Raw genomic sequence first — 22442 nt, 5'->3', positions numbered from 1 at the left:
AAAACAAATCTCCCTGAAGCTCATTTGGGTTTAAACTCTTCTAAATGGCACCTTTTGAGTTAGTCTATGGTTTCCAAGCAAGAAAACTGCATTGAACTCAGGCTTTGTCCTAAAAACCAGGACTAGAAAGGTGACACGGGCAGGATACCCTGATCCTGTACATATTGGTGCTAGGATAAAGATAATGATCCTTATCTCAAAGGAAACAACACAAAACAACTCTGTGACACAGTAAGGTAAACTAACTTGTCTAAAATCACAGCAAGGTAAATGACTGAGGCATAGTCAAGGATCTAGCTCTCCCAAATCTGTGCCATTTCCATAACATGATAAAGAGAGGCCAGAATGACTTCTAAATTGACATTAAGAAAAATTTAAAATCCTTCTCAAAGTTGACCTAGGGATTTTATAGTTCTGTACATAAGGAAATGGGGGAAAAAAAATGGGGGGGAAATACAGATCAGTAATTTTGTATTATCTTTCAGGAACAGGTGGGTAAATAAGACTCTGAAGGCCCTGTTGAGTCAGGTTATAAACTGCTGACAACAGGGCTATCAAGAGGAAACTGGGACAGAGATAGAAAATCTGAGGACTGAGCTCCCTAATTCCCAAGAGCAGGAACCTGATTGTCCTAGGGGAGCTCAGTTCCCAGGAGAATCTATGGAGAGTCAACACAAAGGTATATAAAAAGCTTCACAATAGGAAGATGCCAATACCAGACAACTGTTGCCTACTCACTACCCATCCAGGCTGCGCTGGGGCAGACTATATGTCCTAACATTGTGGCATGAAGTAGTTCTGACAAGTGAGGAAAGCATGGTTGGGGGTGTGGTTAGACAATAGGGCAGCAGGGATTCATTGTTCTAGTTTTCCTTTGGAGTTCAAATGTGTGCGATTTCAAAACAAAAATCCAGAAGGAAACATGAGATTAATGCATTTATTCCAAGTAATTAACACATTAAAAATAAAGTTAAACTTGTCCAAGCCAACTCATAAATTCTTTAATCTTTTTAACAAATATACAACCCAAAACATCATACTATGGTGGAAATAAATTGGTGGTAGAGGAAAGGATACATATGGGTTTGTGGAACAGGGAATGAGTTCAATCTCAAGACAAGTTTCAGAGATCTTCTACCCCTTCACAACAGAAATGGCTGCCAAACAATTTCATACAAAGTGTTATTGGATCACAATACAATGAACAAAGGCCATTTCAAAAATAAAAGTGATCTCTAAAGCATATCTGCTCCTGGCAATAAACCATGAATAAGTCTTACCGATTTGTCGTCTTCTAAAAGCCTGCCTGCCAGATATTCTTCCATGTTTATTTCCAAACAGGTTTGTGGGTTAGCAGGACAATGCATCTCAAGAAAGGTTAATATAGTAAGGGAAGTACAGGAGTTGACATGCCAATTAAGGGGTATAAACAGTAAACAAAAGAGCTACTCACGCTGCATTTCAAACAATGTTAAGGCAGGCCCATCCAAATGAAAGCCTAAGAGATGCACAATTCTTCCAAGTTTTCCATTTCAGCAAGCTTTCTGGTGTTTTTCCCAGAGATGCATCAACTGCCCAGGAAATTGGGTAGGAATACAACACAGCAATTGGAGAGGTCAGTTGCCTCCATCCTCCCCCACGTTTCAGAAATGGCAGAGTCAAAGCCAAAATACAATCAAAGCACACTATGTGGTGAGCCAGTTAGACATTTGATTTTAATGACAAAGTGGGAGAAAATAAATTGGCCAAAAAAATTAACAGAAAATACATTTTTACAGATATATATATAGAAGTTATCGATTTGTCTGGTGTTTTAAGGGGAAAGGGAAAAGGAAAAGAGGTAAATTTTTTAGCTTCCATGAATATTTACTGTAAGATGCTGATTGCATCTCTTAGTGTAGGTTCCAGATGAGATAGCAAACTAGTCCTGGATCATCTGGGCATCTGATTTCTAGAAGCCAATTTGATTCATTCACAAGTAGCTCTAGGTATTTATTCTTAGTTGTGAACACTGGATTCTGAGTGGTCCTGGATGGCACCAACTGTAGCTTCCTGTTCAGGCATTTCCTGAGGGACCATATTGTCTTCAACTACCTGTTCCTTTGGAGGGGATCTTGACACTGGAGCTTTAACCAAATTCAGAGGGTCGGCACTGTCATCATCTACTTGCAGAATTGCCACCTTTGTGATGGATGCATTCGATACTTCTAGCTGTAATGGCCCCAACTCCAGGGAACTACACTTAGAAGGGTCACCTGGCTCAGAGAGTGGAGAACATAGTTTATCTTTTTGAACTCCAGAGGTCCGTGTGACAAAGTCAACAAGGTCTGGAAGGCAAGGAGATGGCCCAAGGCCTACAGAATTAATTGTTTTTAATTCCAATCTGAGTGACTCTTGTTTGTCTAATTGGGAAGATTCTTGTACTTCCTCAGGCATCATTCCTCCTGCTAACAGGTCAAGGGCCTGGTGTGTTCCCTCTAGGCCCCCCAAGCCATGGTCAACATTTTCTTTAAGTCCAGTTTTCAAAATGTTAGGAGAAGGCATCCTAACACTCCTGGGATTAGATGAGTTTCGTTCACCCTCTGTCTCAAAGTCAAGCACCAAGGTTTTGGGAGAATCTAACGGAAACCCAGAAAAAGATGGGATTGGTTCAAAGTCAGTGGGAGTGGAGGAATTACGCCCTACAGGTGATACAGAATTTTCTTCACACACTTTCTGAGACAAGGCAGTTGGGGATCTATGTGCTGGGCTTACTCGAGTACTGCAGAGATCAACAGGCATATCCCCCAGGTTCCCCAGGGCAGTAAGCTCCTCTACCTTTAAGTCTGTAGCTTCAAAGTCTTCCAGGGCCTTGCTTTCTATTGTCACTGTTAACTCTGGATGGACATCCTGTAGCTCCAGTGCTTCTGCTTTTGGTTTCTCTGGGCTCTCCCAGGTCTCTAGCCTCTTCTTGTTTTCATCCCAAACAGCCAACTCATAGATCTTTTTAACTTGAAAGTCTTTTGATCTTTCTCTCTTGAGTTTGAGGCTTCTGTACCTAGAAGTTCTAGAAGCTGATTCTGGAGCTGAATTTCCTAGCCCCTCCTCACTAATAACTGAAACTCCTTGCTCTTGTGGACTACCTGTTAAACACACAGCTGATCTGGGTGGGGACTGAAGCAGCAACTCTGGGGCAGAAATTTTCACAGGTGTATCTTGTGGATTGAGTAAAGACCTAGCTTCTGATAAAAATGAGTCTAATTTTGCTTTTGTGAAAGAGCAAGCCTGTGGACTCAATTTGATCACTACTTTACTTGGAGTTTCACTTCCTGTCATCAATTTATTGGACTGTTCAGCCTCTTTGTCAATCATTAGCAAGTTGGGCTGTTTTACTTCTCCCTCCCACATGTATCTGTTCCCATGGTTCAAATTAGAATCTTCTGTGCTGTGGGGTCCAATGCTGGTACTTGTTCCCTCATCAACTATCCCCTCAGACAGCTCTTTCTCCCTTCCTTTTAGTTCAGTATTTGTCTCTATCTCACTTTCTCTACAATCCTCAGATTTACGGAGCTCTTGGCTTTCCTTATCCTGGTTAACAGATTCTCTGAGGTGGATTTCTACCAACTTCTGAGATTCTTTGCACTGTATATCTAACAGCTGAGGAGGTGGTTCTACACCAGGTGGTCCTGGCTCTCCCAGGTCAAGCTCACTCTTTTTCTCTGGAGATATATCCCTACAAGTGTCACTCTGGAAGGAACTAGAGGTCCATATGGCCAACGTGTCTGTCTTTGGGGTAACTGTTTCATAAGGCCTGCTTTGGCACAACCTTGTCAGAGGCTGTAGGAAGCCATAGGTGCTACCTGTGCTTTTTGGGTCTACATGTTCTACAGCTGACCATTTCCCTAGGGCCACCAGAGTTTTTGCAACGGGCTTTTCAGAGTTGCTAACTATAGGAGCAGTGACCAAACCCTCATCTTGATGCAACTCCTCTTGGGATGCACTGCTGTTCAAAGGATAAGTAGAAGAGGTGTCTGAACTTTTGGTTCTAGAGAGGTTGCTATTTTCCCCATTGGCCAATGGACCACCACTTAGCTTAGTCTCAGAGGTACCCTTAGTCTCAGGGCCCCCCTTTCCACCACTACTATAGAATATGTCATACAGGTCCTTAGCATTGGCAGTGGCTAAGCATGAATTTCGCTTCTCTAATTTTTTGGCTTGTTCACTGAACACACTTGACAGGGGTGGTGGAGGACGTACTAACACAGAGTACAGGGTCTGGTCTCGGTCACTCTCACTCACCCCAGGAGCGGTCTCATCAGAAGGAATGGCAGCTGGCTGTGCTGAGGCCATGATGGCTACAGGCAACACTGGGTTCAAAATGTTAGGACCCACGAAGCCAGGGCTGAGAGTCTGAGATACAATTGGGTTTGATTTTACTGGAGCCAAGATAGCATTTGCTTGAGCAGGAGACGGGGCAGCTGGATGAGGTATAATGGGGGGTGGTGGAGGCGGTGGAGGTGGGGGTGGTGGTGGTGGTAGTATTTGTTCAGGTAAATGAGATGGCTCATTCTTTTCAGCCAACACCACTTTTTCCTCTGGAGACCCTTTTAGAATCACCTCTTCCCCTCCAAATGCTTTGGAGATGATGTCTGGAGGTAAGAGGAGATCAGCTGAAGACTCTTTAACCACTGGCAGAGGTTTAGCAGTGGTTCCAGAGGACTTAATAGACAGAAAGGTGTTAAGAGGGGCTGGCTTGCTCATTGTGGCTGAACATGACTTGCGGAGTACTGTGGATGGGATAGGCAGGTTGGGTCGGATCTTAGTCTGTGTTGAAGTTGTCACAACAGGCATCCAAGGGCTGGTATGTGCAACAACAGTTTTCCCAGAGAGCTTGATTTTGATGGGCTTTGCCTTCCCAGCTTCAGCTTTGCCATCCTCTTTGTCCTTACTACTTTCTACAATCTCTTCTTTAGAAATACTTGGGGTCACCACTGAACTTTTCTCCTCTTCTTTTTCTGGCTTCTTCCAGCTGAATTTCCCAAAAGAAGATGATGTTGGTGATTCCTTCTTTACCTCTTCTTTTAACTGGAGTTTGATGCCAGTGTTCCTTTTATTTTCAGCTTTTTCAGGGGAGTTCCTACCCTCAGAGAGTTGGTCTTCTAATTTCTCAGAGACCTTATCATCCTCCTTTACTTCTTTCACAGCTTTTGCCTTTTTTTCTTTCTTCTCCTCCTTTGGTTTCTCACTAAGTTTGCGCTTTAGCTCACTCTGCCGTCGCCGTTCTGTCTCTAGGACCACAGCCAAGCCAGCTTGGCGGTCCAGATTCCGCCGCTCCTCATATAATGGGTTTTCATCCACATATTTCTGGGAAGAAAAAAGATAAAGGCTCAAAAACTGGTGAAAATACAAGAGAAAAAAATATTGGCCCTGCCACTGTTAGAATTCATTCAGTAGAAATCCCCAGAATAATCTTCCTCAAGGACATACGGGATGCTATCTGCTGAGCATTTCCCACTAGGATTGAGGAGAACTTAAGAGGTTATATGGAATTTGAAGTGTCAGTGGCTTTTTCTGGCTCGGAAGCCATTTGACAAAGTCAAAATAATTACTTCAGAAAAGTTGGAAACTCCACAGCCTACTACAAAGACCAACCTTGTATTTCTCATTGTGTTGGTGACCCTTCACATGTTGCTCCCCAGAAATTGGATCCCCCAAAAATTCCTCACAGAGCTGGCAATAAAATCCACTGATGGGAACCAGAAATTCAGAGCCTGGAAGAAGTAGAAAAAAGTCAAGGAAATAAGTCGATTCCACCCAGAATGACAGCAACCAATGGAAATCCCACCACCCCTTTGCAGTAAAATAGTTACAGTATAGAGGGCCTTACTCACTGTGAAGTCAGAAGCAGTATTTAGATGAATCCCAATAGCACAGTCTTTCCAACCTAAGGCTTGAACTACAGTCCTCTAATTCTTCTACCTCTTGGGAACATTAACTGGTTAATTTAGGAGTTTCCTGTGCCAGATTAATTCCTGTTGCTGAGTCTCCTCAAACCCTAACTAGCACTAAGCATCTCAGGAGATATAAAAACTATACTCCCAAATAGTCCATTACCATTTTATGAGGATCTCTCATGTTGGTATTAATTACTGAGGAATCTCTCTTCTGTAGATCTCAAGGATACAGCAGCAGCACTGGCTACTTGTGAAGGTAAGAAATTGAAAAGTTTATGGGCCGGGTGCGGTGGCTCACGCCTGTAATCCCAGCACTTTGGGAGGCAGAGGTGGGCGGATCACGAGGTCAGGGGATCGAGACCATCCTGGCTAACACAGTGAAACCCCGTCTCTACTAAAAATACAAAAAATACAAGACATGGTGGCAGGTGCCTGTAGTCCCAGCTACTCGGGAGGCTGAGGCAGGAGAATGGGGTGAACCTGGGAGGCGGGGCTTGCAGTGAGCAGAGATTGCACCACTGCACTCCAGCCTGGGCAACAGAGCGAGACTCCATCTCAGAAAAAAAAAAAAGAAAGAAAGAAATTGAAAAGTTTAAAGACAAAGGAAGGTTCTGCTTCTCCATTTACCGCTTAATAACAATGACTCAAAATATTGTATAGTTCTTAGTTGAAAAGGCAGTTAAATTACTGCATCTCCTATCCTTTTTAACCTGGATTCCAAATAAGTAAGATTTTGGGTCCATAAGCCAATGACAAAGACAGTTCTATTTTAAGTGACATGTCTATGTTTAACATGTTAGTAGTAGATTTTTGGTCATGTGGGTAGAGATCATGGTCTTATACATCTCTTTATAGTTTCAGGACCTAGTACACTGTTTTGTACACAGAAGGCATTCTTATGGCTTTGTTAAAAGGAATGGCTGTCTCATGCTATGCTGCTTCCTAGCACGTTAGCTCAGGACACCTCTTCCTCAACTGAATGTAAGGAAACCACAAAGGAGGCAAAGAGGAAACATACCTTTTGCAGGAACAGTTATCTTGTCAGTGCGCTTTATGGCATCTTGTTTGGCCTCACTCTGGGTCTTTGAAGCCCAAGGTCTGTTGTAGGGATCCAGTGTCTATTTGTAAGAGGCAGAGGTGCTCACACAACAGCACTAAAAGCTCAATGACCCACTTTTCTCTTTTTTTCCCCCATAATAAGATCAGGGGACCAGAAGCCCCCAGCTACCCACCCCCACCCCCTCTGCCAACTGTTTAAATGGAAATCACCTGTGGAAAAGGTAAACACATGTTAGACCAAGTACCAGAGAAAGGTAAAATGAAACAAAAAAATCAGGTACTCAAGGAATCAAAAGAGGCAGAAACCTCACTTACACTTGTCATGGTGTTTAGTTACAGCCAAGTCCCCTGGACTGAGCCCTGGGGATGGTGTCTCCTTTGTTGGTGTCTCTTGGCTCTTCAGATTGGGGCTCCTGCCCATATGAGAATGTTTCCTTTTCCAGCTTCGCAATGCAGATAGGGGTATAGAAGTTTGAAGAGAGTGACGGTGGGAGTGAAAATAACAGAGAGTAGGATACCTACCTGTGTGTGCTTCTTATTGTGCATATGAGTGAAGAAGTCAAACATGGTCCCACAGATGGTGTTGCAGTCTTTGCACCAGTGATTGCCCGCATCATAATACTCATAAGCAGCAGTGGGCTGATCCAACTGCTTAGTGGCTGACTGGGGGCTTTCCGCAGGCTTGGGGCTCTTAGTACGAAATTTCTCATTGTTTACTTTTGATTCCTAGAGGGCAAAAACTGTACTTACAAGGAATTCAAGGTAATCTAGACTTGTCTTCTCTTTGAAATAGTAAGTGGCCATAATAATAGAAATAGGGCCATATGACCCTATTTCCAATGTTTAAAGCTGCACAAGTTGGGGGGAACCCTAACAGAAGCATGTCTCTAAGACACAGAACTATTTGACTTCATAGTGCTATTACAGCATAAAAAGTAAGTCATAACGGCAATATATTTACTTACATATCCTAAAATATCTCTAGAAGAACAGCCAAGGTTGTGGAAACATTGGCTGCCTCTGGGGAAGGGAAGTGGAGAACAAGGACGGGTAGTAGTCTCTTTACTGTATACCCTTTAGTAAATGTTGAATGTGTTACCTATGCAACTAAACAGTTAAATTTGAAAATCATGACGACTAGGGAGGGAAAAAAAACTAAAATGGAAAAGGTAATTGACAGGCTAAGTAAAGCAAATGCAGAAAATAGGTGATAGTGAACTCATCACATGCATCCTGGTATGAAAAACTGGAGAGAAGGGTTGGTGTACATAGATAAAGCAGACTATACAACTATACATAGATAAATAAGGTCATCTATGTAGAATGATTTAAAGAAATCTGGGAAAAACATTCCTAACTGCCTAAAATATCACTTTTAGAATTTAACACCTTTAGAGGCCAGGTGCAGTGGCTCACGCCTGAAAGCACATCACTTTGGGAGGTCGAGGTGGGCGGATCACTTGAGGCCAGAAGTTCAAGACAGGCCTGGCCAACATGGTGAAACCGCATCTCTATTAAAAATAGAAAAATTACCCGGGCATAGTGGTGTGCACCTGTAGTCCCAGCTACTCGGGAGGTTGAGGCATGAGAATCACTTGAACCCGGGAGGCGGAGGTTGCAGTAAGGTAAGATTGTGCCACTGCATTCTAGCCTCAGCAACAAGTAAGACCCTGTCTCCAAAAAAAAAAAAAAAAATTTTAACACCTTTGAGTAACATGTATCTTTTTTTTTAAATATATCAACTCCTTAATATTAAAATGATCAACAGTAAATATTTAATATAAATTAATTTATTACCAAGTTGGAACAAGGCACTCAGGAAATGAGAATTTTGGTTAATGTTCAGGAGTAAAGCACAGGAAAAAAAGATAATTTTTGCAACTCAGAGGCTAGCTATGAATGGGGTTCTATAGTACACAAGATGAAGGAGCTGCGTACCTAGAATATTGGCTCGTTCAGGGAAAAAGGTAGGACAGGAGGAAAGGGAAACAACTGGGGCTTCAAAGATACTCTTTCCCTACCTGAATCCTATTCAAGAATCACTAAAGAGATCACACCAGACAGGTAGGGGATGGGAGAGTCCATACACTACTGGTGGGAGCATTAACTGGCACCATCTTCTAGAAGATAATCTAGGAATACATTACATACCTCAAAATACTGTATACCCTTTAACCCAGCAATTCACTCCTTGATATTTATCCTATGGAAAGTATCATGTCAAACAACAGGTGATTTGATTGGTTAAATAAATTTTGCTTAACCATGCAACAAAAACAACAAAAAATAAGGTTGTTAAAAATGGTATTAGAGAAGTGTATTTACTGACATGGAAAGATGTTCATGATATACTGAGAAAACTAATAAAATACACTTGAATAATCAACAAAGATACGTAAATAGGCATAGAGCGTTGAATATCACTTTATCCAAAATACTTTCTCTAACCACTCTATACTCCTTATCCTGCTTTCTTTTTTTAGGCACTTATCATTACCTAACATGGACTTATTTATTGTCTGTCTTCTACTATTTAATGAGAATATGAACCTTGTCTGTACTGTTCAGTGTGTTATTTCCCATATCTAGACCAGTTCCTGACACTTTATTGGTGACCAATACATATTTGTTAAGTGAATAAATGGACAGAATTAATACCTTGGTATATGTATTTGGAATAACATACACCAAGGTATTAATAATATCATACACCAAGGTATTACTAACAGTGGTCTTGGCTGGGCCCAGTGGCTCATGCCTGTAATGCCAGCACTTTGGGAGGCTGAGATGGGCAGATCACTTGAGCTTAGGAGTTCGGGACCAGCCTTGGAAACATGGCGAAACCTCAACTCTACAAAAATACAAAAATTAGCCAAGTGTGGTGGTGGTGAGCACCTGTAGTCCCAGCTACTGGGGAGCCTGAGGTGGGAAGAATGCTTGGACCCGAGAGTTGGAGGCTGCAGTGAGCCATGGTCGTGTCACTGCACTCAACCTGAGTGACAGAGTGAGACCCTGTGTCAAAAAAAAAAAAGTAATAATAATAGTTGTTTCTAGGTAGATGAAATTACAAGTTTGTGTGTGCTTTTCTGAAATGAATAGAAAGGGAAAGAAAACCTCAAACCAACTATATGTTTTAAAGAGAGGTAAAGAAATATGAAGGACAGGTAGGAAAGGTTGTGGACATAATATTCCTTACTGCTGAGATGAAAATTGAATTGTAACATATCCCTGTTAGTTTCAGAGACCATGAAGACTCACCCAAATCAAGATGATAGATTATCATGGGGTTGGTATATGAATAGAAATCCAATGTATAAGTCAATTACAAAGGACCAGAGCTTTTAAATTCTTCTCCCATTAAAGGCCCTACCTAGACTCAAGACCCAGGTATAAAAGACTAGTCCTACCTGGTTGAGAAAGAAAACTCTCCTAGGAAGACATGGAAAAAAATAGAGCTTGGGTGATAATACAGAATATATTCTCTTTCCTACCTCTCAACATTAACTGAGGATGTACTATGTGCTAGACATATTGTATGCCATGGGAAACACAAAGATAAAGATTCCTCTTTTATTCTCTCAGGTCAGGTGGGGTAGCTCACACCTGTAATATGAGCACTTTGGGAGGCTGAGGCAGGATGATCATCACTTGAGCCTAGGAGTTCAAGACCAGCCGGGGATGGGCACAGTGGGTCATGCCTGTAATCCCAGCACCTTGGGAGGCTGGGGCGGGTGGATTATCTGAGGTCAGGAGTTCGAGACCAGCCTGGCCAGGATAGTGAAACCCCATCTCTACTAAAAATACAAAAATTAGTTGGGTGTGGTGGTACACACCTGTAATGCCAGCTACTCGGGAGGCTGAGGCAGGAGAATTGCCCGGGAGACAGAGGATGCAGTGAGCCAAGATCACGCCACTGTACTCCAGCCTGGCCAACAGAACAAGACTCTGTCTTAAAAAAAAAAAAAAAAAAAAAAAAATGGCTGGGCAGGGTGGCTCACGGCTGTAATCCTAGCACTTTGGGAGGCCAGATCACAAGATCAGGAGTTTAAGACTAGCATGGTCAATATTGTGAAACCCGGCCTCTACTAAAAACACAAAAATTAGCCAGGGGTGGTGGCACATGCCTGTAATCTCAGCTACTTGGGAGGCGGAGGCAGGAGAATCACTTGAACCTGGGAGGCGGAGGTTGCAGGCTCAACCAAGGTTGAGCCAAGATTGTACCACTGCACTCCAGTCTGGGTGACAGAGCAAGACTCCGTCTCAAAAAGAAGACCAGCCTGGGCAATATAGCAAGACCCCATCTTTAACAACAAAAAAAGAAGCTCTCGTTTAGTGGAGACAGACGTAAGAGTCTTTAAATAAGACAACGAAATAAATTTTACAAAGAAACAAATTACAGAGTGCTAAAGAAGGCTAACTAGATCTGGGTGGAATTCTGGAAATTCTTCAAGGAGGAGGTGGTATCCAAATTGGGCTTTAATGGGTGAGTGGGGGTGGGAGAAAGATTATTCCAGGCTAATAGGATTATTAATGCAAAACCAGAGAGGTGTAATACCAGATATTGCACACCTGGAAAATTGCACTTTGAGGTGACGCAGTGTAAGATGTAATATAATGTTTCCTGAGCAGTATTCATTACTATATGCCGGGCCCTGGGCTATGTATTGGGAACCATATTGAACAATGGCACATATAAAGTCCCTGGAACTTTTGAACCTTAAAAGCAAATTTGCAGAACACATATAATTATATAATCAGATCTGTCATAAATGCTAAGAAGGAAAATTACAAGATATTATGGGAGCGTATATCAGGCAAATTTAACAGTCTAGGGAATCAGAGAAGGAAGTCAGGGAACTAATTTAAGATCCAATCTAAAGGATGAATTGGAGTTAGAAGAGCAGATAAGGAAAGAGTTCAATTTGCATGGTAAAGAAAGGGAACAGAAAATGTGAGGTCATGAGAGGAGATGATACATTTGAGGAATGAAAAGGTTAGTAATGCAACTACAGTCAGCAAGAGGGAAAGAGGCATGAAATGAGGTTGAGGAAGTAGGCAAGGGATTGAGTATCATGATCACTGGCTATATGTGCAAAAAGAGTTAACAGAGCAACATAAGCAAAAACTGATGTGGCTTGGACTTGAATGTCAATGGAGATGGTAAGCTGGATGGAATCGAGATTTACTTTGGAGAGGGACCTGACAGAATTTGTAACTGCCTATGGAGCAGTTAGGGAGAGAAGAGCACTAAGAGTGACTTTTAAGTTGTTGTCATGAAAACTGTTGTGCCATGCATTGAGAATGGATAACAATGGAGGAAGAAAAAGTTGGAAGGAGGCTGAGCACAACCATTAATTTAGTTTAGGACATGCTCAATTTCAAATGCCTATGAGACAATGAAGTGGAAATGGTGAGTTAGGTTGTTAGACACTCAGAAGACTCATTTGACTAGAACATAAAACTTGCATTTCTCACATGGCATTTTAGCATAGGACTGGATGAAATGGCCTAGAAAGAAAGAGCAAATTCTGGAGAACTGGGCAAGGACTAAGCCCTGAGAAACTCAAAAGTTTAAAGATTATGTATGAGCAACAGCAAAGGATACTAAGCAGGAGCATCCAATGTACTAGGAGGGAAAGAAGTGTGACAGAAGCCAAGGGAAAAGAGTTTTTGTAGGAGAAAGTGATTCTCGGCCTCAAATGCTGCTCATTTGAGAAGTAAAATGTATCTACTGACTTTGGCAACATAGTAGTGACCTAGACATGAACATAGTTGCTAAATATTAACCCCGCAAAGGGGTATATACAAGCTGTGAGAAGATCAGAAGCCAGACAGGAGTGGGTTAAGGAGTAAATGCTGGAACAAGAATATAGAAGGTCCTGAACACTGAGGATTTGGGATTCTTTGTGGGCAACAAGGAACTGCTGAAATTCTGAAGAGGAGTACCATGCTCTGATCTATACTGTAAGAAAATAATTAACAAGAGTAAGAACACTTTGAAAACCTAAGTTAAGAATATGGTTAGAAAACTTCCATAGGAGTCTAAGGGGAAAAAAAAAAAAGATGACAGAAATGGAAAAGTTGAGTTGTTACCTTGTTGGAGGAGGAGTTTGAGAACGATGACACTTTTTCTGGGCTCTTGGATTTTTCTGCTTTCCCAGGCTTCTCTGTAGGCTCCTTACTATCACTTAAAGACTTCTGAGATTTATCAAAGATGTTAATTCCCAAGATCTGAGCTACTTTGTCCAGTTCAGATTGCTTCTTTTCTGCCTCTTCTGCCTCTCGCCGTAGCTCTGCAATGTCCTTCATAATGTTATCCTGAAGCCGACTCACCTCCACCAGGAGCGGATCTTTGTGGCCATCCTTCTCCCTTCGTTTCTTGCGCAGCATTTCTCCTGAGTAGTCAAATGTCAACAAAAAGAAGCACAGGGAAAATAAGATGAGTCGTTTCTCATTTACAAGTAGTAATTTGTCAGGGCTTTATGGTTACAAAATCTTTGCCCACAAAAGTTTCTAAGGGCGGCCAGGCACAGTGACTCACGCCTGTAATCCTAGCACTTTGGGAGGCTGAGGAGGGTAACTGCTTGAGTTCAGGTGCTTGAGATCAGCCTCACTAACATGGTGGAACCCCGTCTATACTGAAAATACAAAAACTTAGCCAAGTGTGGTGGTGGGCACCTGTAATTCTAGTTACTCAAGAGGCTGAGGCAGGAGAATTGCTTAAACTCAGGAGGCGGAGGTTGCAGTGAGCCAAGATCACACCATTGCACTCCAGCCTGGGTGATAGTGACAGACTCCATCTCAAAAAACAATTTTTTTTTTTTCTAAGAGCAAGTAAGACTCTCCTTCCACATGGGTTGGTGTAAGTGAAGCTTCTATGAAGGTAAAGGATGGGTTATGACATTATCTTTTGTATAAAGGTTATAAGGTAAGGATCTATGGACAGGCTTCAGGGGCTCCAAGAACTCCCATAACAGTATATATAATTTTGTGTGTGTCTCTCAAAAACATTAATAAGTGTTATAACTATGAATCTAGCAGTTGTCCTCTCTTCAGAGTGCTGAAGAATTATTTAGAGGGTAATATATTTGACTTTATCTGATCTAAGGACACTTTAACAATTTCTTCAATGAGTTTTAGGTTTTGCCTCTGGTTAACCTTTTTTTTTTTTTTTTGGTAGAGATGGGGTTTTGCCATGTCATCCAGGTTGGTCTTAAACTCCTGAGCTCAAAGTGATCTGCCCGCTTCAGCCTCTCAAAGTGCTGGAATTACAGGTGTGAGCCACCACACCCTGCTGGCTTATTTAATGTTATCTCCTATTCTAAACTGCAGATCCTCTGGCGTTAATCCTCACAGGATAAATAACTCAATTTCTCATCCCTAAACAGTCCAAACCCAGACAGAAGCAATTACATCTTCTCCTACTCTCTGTTCTTTCATCCTATCAGTATTTAGAAGTCTTGTTATGTTCTTTTCCTCACTGTGTATGTGAATTCCTAAAAGCATAAAAAAATGGAATAAAAAGGAAGGCATCAGGGAACATTTTTGTGTGTGTGTGCCAAATTTAAGGAAAGACCAGGTACTGTTGCTCATGCCTGTAATCCCAGTGCTTTGGGAGGTTGACATAGGAGGATCACTTGACTCCAAAAATTCGAGGTTACAGTGAGCTATGACAGCACTGTATCACTGCACTCCAGCCTGGGCAACAGAATGAGACCTTGTCTCTTAAAAAAAATAAAATTAAATTAAAAAAAGCTGGGCGTGGTGGCTCACACCTATAATCCTAGCACTTTGGGAGGCCAAGGAGGGCGGATCACCTGAGGTCAGAAGTTCAAGACCAACCTGGCCAACAGGGTGAAACCCCGTCTCTACTAAAAATACAAAAATTAGCCGGGCATGGTGGCACGTGCCTGTAATCCCAGCTACTCGGGAGGTTGAGGCAAGAGAATTACTTGAACCCGGAAGGCGGACGTTGCAGTGAGCTGAGATTGCGCCACTGCACTCTAGTCTGGGCAACAGAGCAAGGCTCCATCTCAAAAAAAAAAAAAAGAACTCAAAAATGATGAAGACATATTGAAAGGACACAGGAACTAACTCACAAGGGGTCTCACTGGCCAGATTTGGAACAATGTGTGCATGAAAATAAATAATGATAATAAAACATTGTAACGTATCAAACGAAGAATCCATGAATTCATACTCATATAAATGGATAAACAAATGGCAGTGAGGGTTAGGAAGTTCCCTCTTATAGTAGAAAGCCAACTAATAAAGGTAGAAGGAATGAGGAAACTTGAAAAATCACTATTTGATACCATCACAGGCCAGGCACAGTGGCCCATGCCTGTAATCCTAGCACTTTGGGAGGCCGCAGAGCTCAGGAGTTTGAGACCAGCCTTGGAAACATGGCAAAACCTTGTCTCTAGCCAAAAAAAAAAAAAAAAAAATTAGCCAGGCATGGTAGCTCATGCCTATGGTCTCAGTTACTCAGCAGGATCACCTGAGCCAGCTGCAGTGAGCTAAGATTATGCCACTGCCACTGTACTTCAGCCTGGGTGACACAGTGAGACCCTGTTTCAAAAATTTTTTTTAGTTTCAAAAAATTTTTTTAAATAACTATTATCATAATATCTGGCTCAGGCAAGACTCATCAGTGGATGCTAAAATCAGTGGGTGAAAGTTTGAGGAGTAACTGAATATTTACAAGGTCTCAAAGTATCTCTTCTATAAGATACATATTAATTTAAAAAGGTAAAACAGTAAGTTTATAGTGGAGAAATCTGGCAGACACCACTTTAACCAAATAATTAAAGTTAACATTACCAGTAATGGGACAAATCAACACCTGATACAAACTGAGCATCAATTCTGTGATAGTCTTGCCAAAAATGAATAACCTGAATTTGATCATAAGGAAATAGACAAATAAAAAATTAAGGGATATTCTACAAAATATGTGACCTCTTATTTTCCAGAATGTTAATGTTATGGAATACAAAGACTCAGATTAAAGAAGAGTATAAGAACATGAAAACTGAATGTGATAAATAATCTTGCACTTTCTTTTGCTATAAAGGGCATTAATGGGACAATGTGAAATATGAGTAAGATTGGTAGACTGGATAATAGTATTGTATCACTGCTAATATCCTAATTTTGATAAGTGTATTAAGGATATGCACCTTCTTTGTTGTTAGGAAATACTTAAGTATTTAGGAGTAAAGGAACATCACATCTACAAGTTACTTTAAAAAGCTCAGAAAAGGCCAGTGCAGTGACTCACGCCTATAATCTCAGCACTCTAGGAGGCTGAGGCAGGAGGATTGCTTGAGGCCAGGAGTTTGAGACCAGCCTGGACAAAACAGTGAAACTCCATCTCTACTAAAACTACAAAAATTAGCCAGCTGTGGTGGCACATACTTGTAATCCCAGCTACTTGGGAGGCTGAGGATTGAGAATCACTTGAATCCAGGAGGCAGAGGTTGCAGTGAGCCAAGATTGCGCCACTGCACTCCAGCCTGGGCGACAGAGTGAGACTCTTTCTCAAAAAAAAAAAAAAAAAAAGTTCAGGAAAAATTACACACACACATACACACACACACACATTGAGAGAGAGAAAAAAAGATAGAGCAAGTGTATTAAAATGTTAATAATCTGGCAGGGTGTGGTGGCTCATGCCTGTAATCCTAGCACTTTGGGAGGCTGAGGCAGGTGGATCACCTGAAGTGAGGAGTTTGAGACCAGCCTGGCCAACATGGCAAAACCCCATCTTTACTAAAAATATGAAAAAAATTAGCTAGGCATGGTGGTAGGTGCCTGTAATTCCAGCTACTTGGGAGGCTGAGGCAGGAGAATCACTTGAACTTGGGGGACAGAGGTTGCAGTGAGCCGAAATCACGCCACTTCACTCCAGCCTCGGCAAGAGAGCAAAACTTCGTCTCAAATCTTCATCATCATCACCATCATCATCATCTGGGAGAAGAGTACCTGAGAATTCTTCGCACTATTATTGCAACTTTTTTGTAAGTTTAATTATGTAAAAAAAAAATGTTTTTAAATGAAGTTTCACGTTACTGAACCTGTGTGAGAGTAGCAAATTTGGTTCTCCTACGTAAGTTATTACAAAAAGGCAATCACGCAAAGCAGCTGATACCTTGTTGTTTATGAAGCCGCTCTAACTCGGTCCTAAGATAGTACATCTTCTTCTGGCGGGCTTCCCGGTCATTCTTTAGTTTTTCCCTCTCTTCAATAACCTGCAAAATACAAAATGGTAAGAGAGTCCATCTCCTCCAACACTCTCTTTTCTATTTCTCTCTTCCAGAAGCCTTCATGCTAGACATTATCTGACTGTAAGGATCCAAATGCCTGCACACAGGCTCTGACCTTACAGTCAAAGTGATATTTCGTTCTAAGTTCCAGAATAGAACTGTCCATCTTTTCAAAAACTATACTGTCCAGAAAGGTTGTTTTTTTGTTTTTTGCAGGAAGCATCTAGGGCACTGATAGCAACTATTAGATAGTGGTTCTAAGTTCCAAAGGGAACCATATGTATGTTATATATAGAACCATAAAGGAACTATATATGTTATGGGTAAGGGACATATTTCATATTATTTATTTTCACTGCTCCTTGGAAAGCAGGGATAACCCATAGGCAGTGTGCCCAGAGTAGCATGTTGTTTAAACCTCACAACATTTTCTCTATTTTGTAGTTAGAAAACTGAGGTTGTACAAGATTAAGCAGAATACTCAAAGTCACACATTAAGTGTAGATTTACAATCCAGGTATATCTGCCCTAAAGCTCATGATCTTTCAACTATACTACTACCTAATGGAAAAAAGCAAATATGGCTTGTCTATATTATACCAGCATATAATAGGCTGATGTGTCTATAATAGACCTATTATCAGCACCCTGACTTAAGGACTAGATTTATAAAAGGAAAGAGAAAGTGTATGACCTTCAAACACTGTCTCTGAAGTTTTAAGTTTTGTCTATATTGAACCTATTTCCCTTTCTCAAAAGACTTTAGTAAAACTAAAGACTGAAGTTAAGTTTCTATTGAACTTAAATACTCTGAAGTGTCTTTTGTCTTCCCAATAATTGGCTAAAACTTTTTAACTGCAAAAAACTGAGACTGGCCCTCTATTTTTTTTTCTTCAGGTCTTAACTTTTTTTTTTTGAGACGGAGTCTTGCTCTGTTGCCCAGGCTGGTGTGCAGTGGCATGATCTCGGCTCACTGCAACCTCCGCCTCCTGGGTTCAAGCAATTCTCCTGCCACAGCCTCCTGAGTAGCTGGGACTCCAGGCGCGTGCCACCACACCCGGCTAATTTTTTGTATTTTTAGTAGAGAAGGGGTTTCACCGTGTTAGCCAGGATGGTCTCGATCTCTTGATCTCGTGATCTGCCCGCCTCGGCCTCCCAAAGTGCTGGGATTACAGGCATGAGCCACCACGCACGGCCAGGTCTTAACTTTTATGAGCAAACCAAATTATACACATTACATTTTTATGTTTCTAACAAGTTACATTTTTATGTTTCTAACACATACAATTAATAGTATGTGTTAACTCTTCCACTCAAAATTCTTCTATTATGTATTCCTTATCTTGATGTAGTTTTCACCTACTGCTCTAAATTATCAGAATTATTAGAATTATATCTTTACCCCAGTCACTGCTTTCTTCCCACAGCCTGGGAACCCAATGAACCTGGATAATATAAAAAATGATTTTAGAGGCCAGGCACAGTGGCTCATGCCTGTGATCCCAGCACTCTGGGTGAGGCTGGCAGGGGAGGATCACTTGAGCCCAGGAGTTCAAGATCAGCCTGGGCAACACTGAGAAGACCCCATCTCTATATAAAATATATGTATACATACACAAACACACACACACACACATAATTTTTTAAATAAATAACATGTCAAAAATGTTACTGTTACTCCTGGGCTCTAAGATAAACCAGATCAAGCAAAGTTTATTTGTTGGTTTGCTTCAATTATCAAGCAACAACTAATTATTAGCTTTAACTCACATAATCACTACAGGGTAAGAATACAGAATTCGGCCGGGCGCGGTGGCTCACGCCTGTAATCCCTGCACTTTGGGAGGCCGAGGCGGGCAGATCACGAGGTCAGTAGATCGAGACCATCCTGGCTAACACGGTGAAACCCCGTCTCTACTAAAATACAAAAAATTAGCCGGGCGCGGTGGCGGGCGCCTGTAGTCCCAGCTACTCCGGAGGCTGAGGCAGGAGAATGGCGCGAACCCGGGAGGCGGAGCTTGCAGTGAGCCGAGATGGTGCCACTGCACTCCAGCCTGGGCGACAGAGTGAAGACTCCGCCTCAAAAAAAAAAAAAAAAAATACAGAATTCACTGGGATCAAACAGGCTTACTGATTCTCCTTCACCACACCCAATTTTGGTTCCCCACTCCACTATGAAATTATATTGAAGACTTCAAGGCTCCCAGTTCCTATCTACAGTGTTTGAAGACCATTAATTTGGATAGAACTAAACTTAAAAAAGAGAAGTCTGGGCCAGACACGGTAGCTCAAGCCTGTAATTCCAGCACTTTGGGAGGCTGAGGCGGGCGGATCATAAGGTCAGGAGATCAAGACCATCCTGGCTAACAGAGTGAAACCCCGTCTCTACTAAAAATACAAAAAATTAGCTGGGCGTGGTGGCAGGCGCCTGTATTCCCAGCTACTCGGGAGGCTGAGGCAGGAGAATGGCGTGAACCCAGAGGTTGCAGTGAGATGAGATCATGCCACTGCACTCCAGCCTGGGAGACAGAGTCAGACTCCATCTTAAAAAAAAAAAAAAAAAAAAGGCGTGTGAAAAACTGAGGAACAATATACATTTCTCAGGGTGATGACGGCAGCCTCCAAAGGACTTCAAGTGAAAGAGCCTTACAAATTTTCAACCCCCTCTAAAAAACATATACAAATGTATGGTAAAGTAGAAAACTCAGGCACAGGATGCCCAAAGCTAATATTCACCTTCTGCTTCTGGGAAGCACGGTTCTTCTCATCAGAGATCTTCTCTGGATTGTATCTTATGAGTGACGGAATGGACACCTGAACAGGCACTTGGGCCGCAGGAATTGAGCCTCGCACCGACTCTTTCTGCTTAGGCTTATCAGGAGTCACAGTGGGGATCACACGCAGATTGGGACGGCTACGAGTAGCTTGTTTGGTTATTGGCATTATCCTGTGTGGTTCAGGTACAGGGTGGTTTGATGGTTGAGAGGTGGGATACATGGGCCATCTTGAGGCTGCATATGCCATGTAATGCCTATAGGCATCAAAGGAGGCAGGGGGAATGGCAGGTCCCTGGTAATTTGGAGGTATCCGAGCTGCAGCAAACTGAGAGGCCCTTGGCATGTGAAACTGAGATAAAGCAGCAGTGTGTGGAAGTCTAATTGGGGCAGATGGGGCTGATGGCAACATGCACCTGACTGCAACAGATGACTGAAACCCACTACCAACCACCTCTGGTCCTGAAATATGACCCACCGGATGGTCAGACTTTAGGAATGGAGGGCTATTTTTTGTGAGCAGGTAAGGATCCACAGGAGAAGGTGGGTGGGGATGGGACACCTCTGGAGAGTGGGTATTGCTATGATGTGCCTCCCTGCTCTCTAGTCTGTGGGGATCTGAGGAACGTCGATCAGCTGAGAAGCAGTGGTCAACTGAGGAACAGCGGTCAGCTGAGAAGCGGTGGTCAACTGAGGAACAGCGGTCAGCTGAAAAGTATTGGTCAACTGAGGAACGGCGGTCAGCTGAGGAGCGTAATGACGGCTTCTTGCCATGAAGTCGTTCCTGGGTGCGTGCAGCCAATTGACTAATCTCCGCTACTCCAATATCCAGCCCTATTGTCTTGAGCAAGTCATGGATCTTCGCATATTCTGGATTGGTCTCTTCTAGTGATTCTAGCTTTACAGCTGGAGCTGAAGACGGCAGGGAGCTTGCCTTCTGCCTAGTAACTTCACTCTCAGAGCTCCCAAGGGGCTTTGGTAGAGATTCTGCCTTTAAATCCTCTTCTTCATCCCCATAGAGAAATTTCTCCTCATCTTCAATGTCAGGAAAGCTACGTCGCCTTTTTTCCTGTGTACTAGTAGAATCAGCCAACATGCTCAGAATTCGGGAAAAACCACTGCCATCCTGGCTAGCTCTCTCATGGGGCAGCAGGAAGTCTGTGTGTCGCTCAGGTCCCTCGGCCTTCAAATCTAAATTATCCTTGTGGCATAGAAAACTTCCAAATTTTTCTCTGAGAGGACTGTTGTCTTTGGGAATCCCAGGAAGAGGACCCCATTGGTAGAGGTTGCCCTGAGGTTCCTTCAAGGCAGTCTCTACCATAGTCCCCTTGTTTTCAATCTCTGAGGCAAAAGCAGCAATAGCACCACTTAGTGGAAGGGATGGGTGCCCAGAGTAGAGAGGGTGATCCTGGCTGGAGCTGGTACTGCTGGAAAAACTCTCAAGCTGCAAAGACAAACACAACTGATTTAATCTTATGCAGAATCTCAGAAGATTAGTAACTGAGATAAATTACTTAAATACTTTGGTCTTTCTGAATTAACAGGTGAGAGATAAGTATGGATAAAAGGGAGGACAAATATCCTTAGCCAGATTCAAAATGTGAGTCACCTTATCTCCAGATGTTTCTGCTGTTAAGGAGAAACAAGGAAGTGAGGCAATCTGGATGGAATCCTCACCTTTATCTATGTGTTAAAAGGAAGTTGAATTCAAAAGGATTTTAGAGATCCCCTAGCTTGTTTTCTTTTCTATGGATCCCCAAAAGAAAAGAAAAAAAAAAAGAGAGAGTGCGCTGCTTTGGCTGAAGTGGGGAGAGGAAACTCTGGAACACTAACTCATCAGCATTCCCTTGCTTGAGAACCTCTTCAGAAGCCTTTATCTCCTAAGAGGACAGCTAAAAACTAGTGGTCTTTCCATTAGTGGTCTCACCATCCTTTCACAGGTGACGGAAAAATATCAAGGCTCAGAATGGTGAGGTGACTTGTCTAAACATCACAGTAAGTTGGTGGCAGAAGAGGGTCCAGAATCAGAATCACCTGATTTCTAGTTCAGTGTCCTACAACTCATACATCTTGTCTTCTCTCTAAAGAGAGATGAGAAAATTGAGGTCACCTCCTCCCTTTGCCCTTCAAGCTTCATTTCCAACAAACCCATATTCAAAGATTGCCAAAGGATAATCCAATTTAAGGAAAAAACTTATAGCAGATACTCTCCAAAATATCTATTTATTAATATAAAGCCTAATATACAGCAATATAACCCTCTACTGATGCATTAAAAGGCCTACAGTTTCATTTGGAGAGTGCTAGAAGGTGTAGCTCACAGTCCTAGAAGGCATAGCTCACAATGTTGGTCCAGCATATATTACAAAGACACCATTAGAAACATAGCCCACAGGAAAGTAAACAGG

At 42.2% G+C, this 22442-nt stretch overlaps 1 protein-coding gene across 1 annotated transcript in view; it reads right to left on the bottom strand.

Annotated features, from left to right (window-relative positions):
* Positions 1-923: 923 nt before the first annotated feature.
* ZNF318 (zinc finger protein 318) overlaps positions 924-22442 on the bottom strand; it is a 34876-nt gene continuing 13357 nt past the window's right edge. Inside the window, exons 4-10 of the mRNA XM_015136420.3 lie at positions 19997-21478; positions 17146-17245; positions 13086-13387; positions 7515-7718; positions 6952-7051; positions 5632-5750; positions 924-5343 (exon numbers count right to left, since the gene is read on the bottom strand). Of these exons, the coding sequence (XP_014991906.2) occupies positions 1999-5343; positions 5632-5750; positions 6952-7051; positions 7515-7718; positions 13086-13387; positions 17146-17245; positions 19997-21478 (5652 nt within the window). The 3' untranslated portion in view covers positions 924-1998. The remainder of the gene's footprint in view (positions 5344-5631; positions 5751-6951; positions 7052-7514; positions 7719-13085; positions 13388-17145; positions 17246-19996; positions 21479-22442) is intronic.

This window comes from Macaca mulatta, chromosome 4 (genome assembly GCF_049350105.2).
Source record: "Macaca mulatta isolate MMU2019108-1 chromosome 4, T2T-MMU8v2.0, whole genome shotgun sequence".
NCBI classification, from domain to species: domain Eukaryota; kingdom Metazoa; phylum Chordata; class Mammalia; order Primates; family Cercopithecidae; genus Macaca; species Macaca mulatta.
This window is presented reverse-complemented; position numbering and strand designations above follow the sequence as displayed.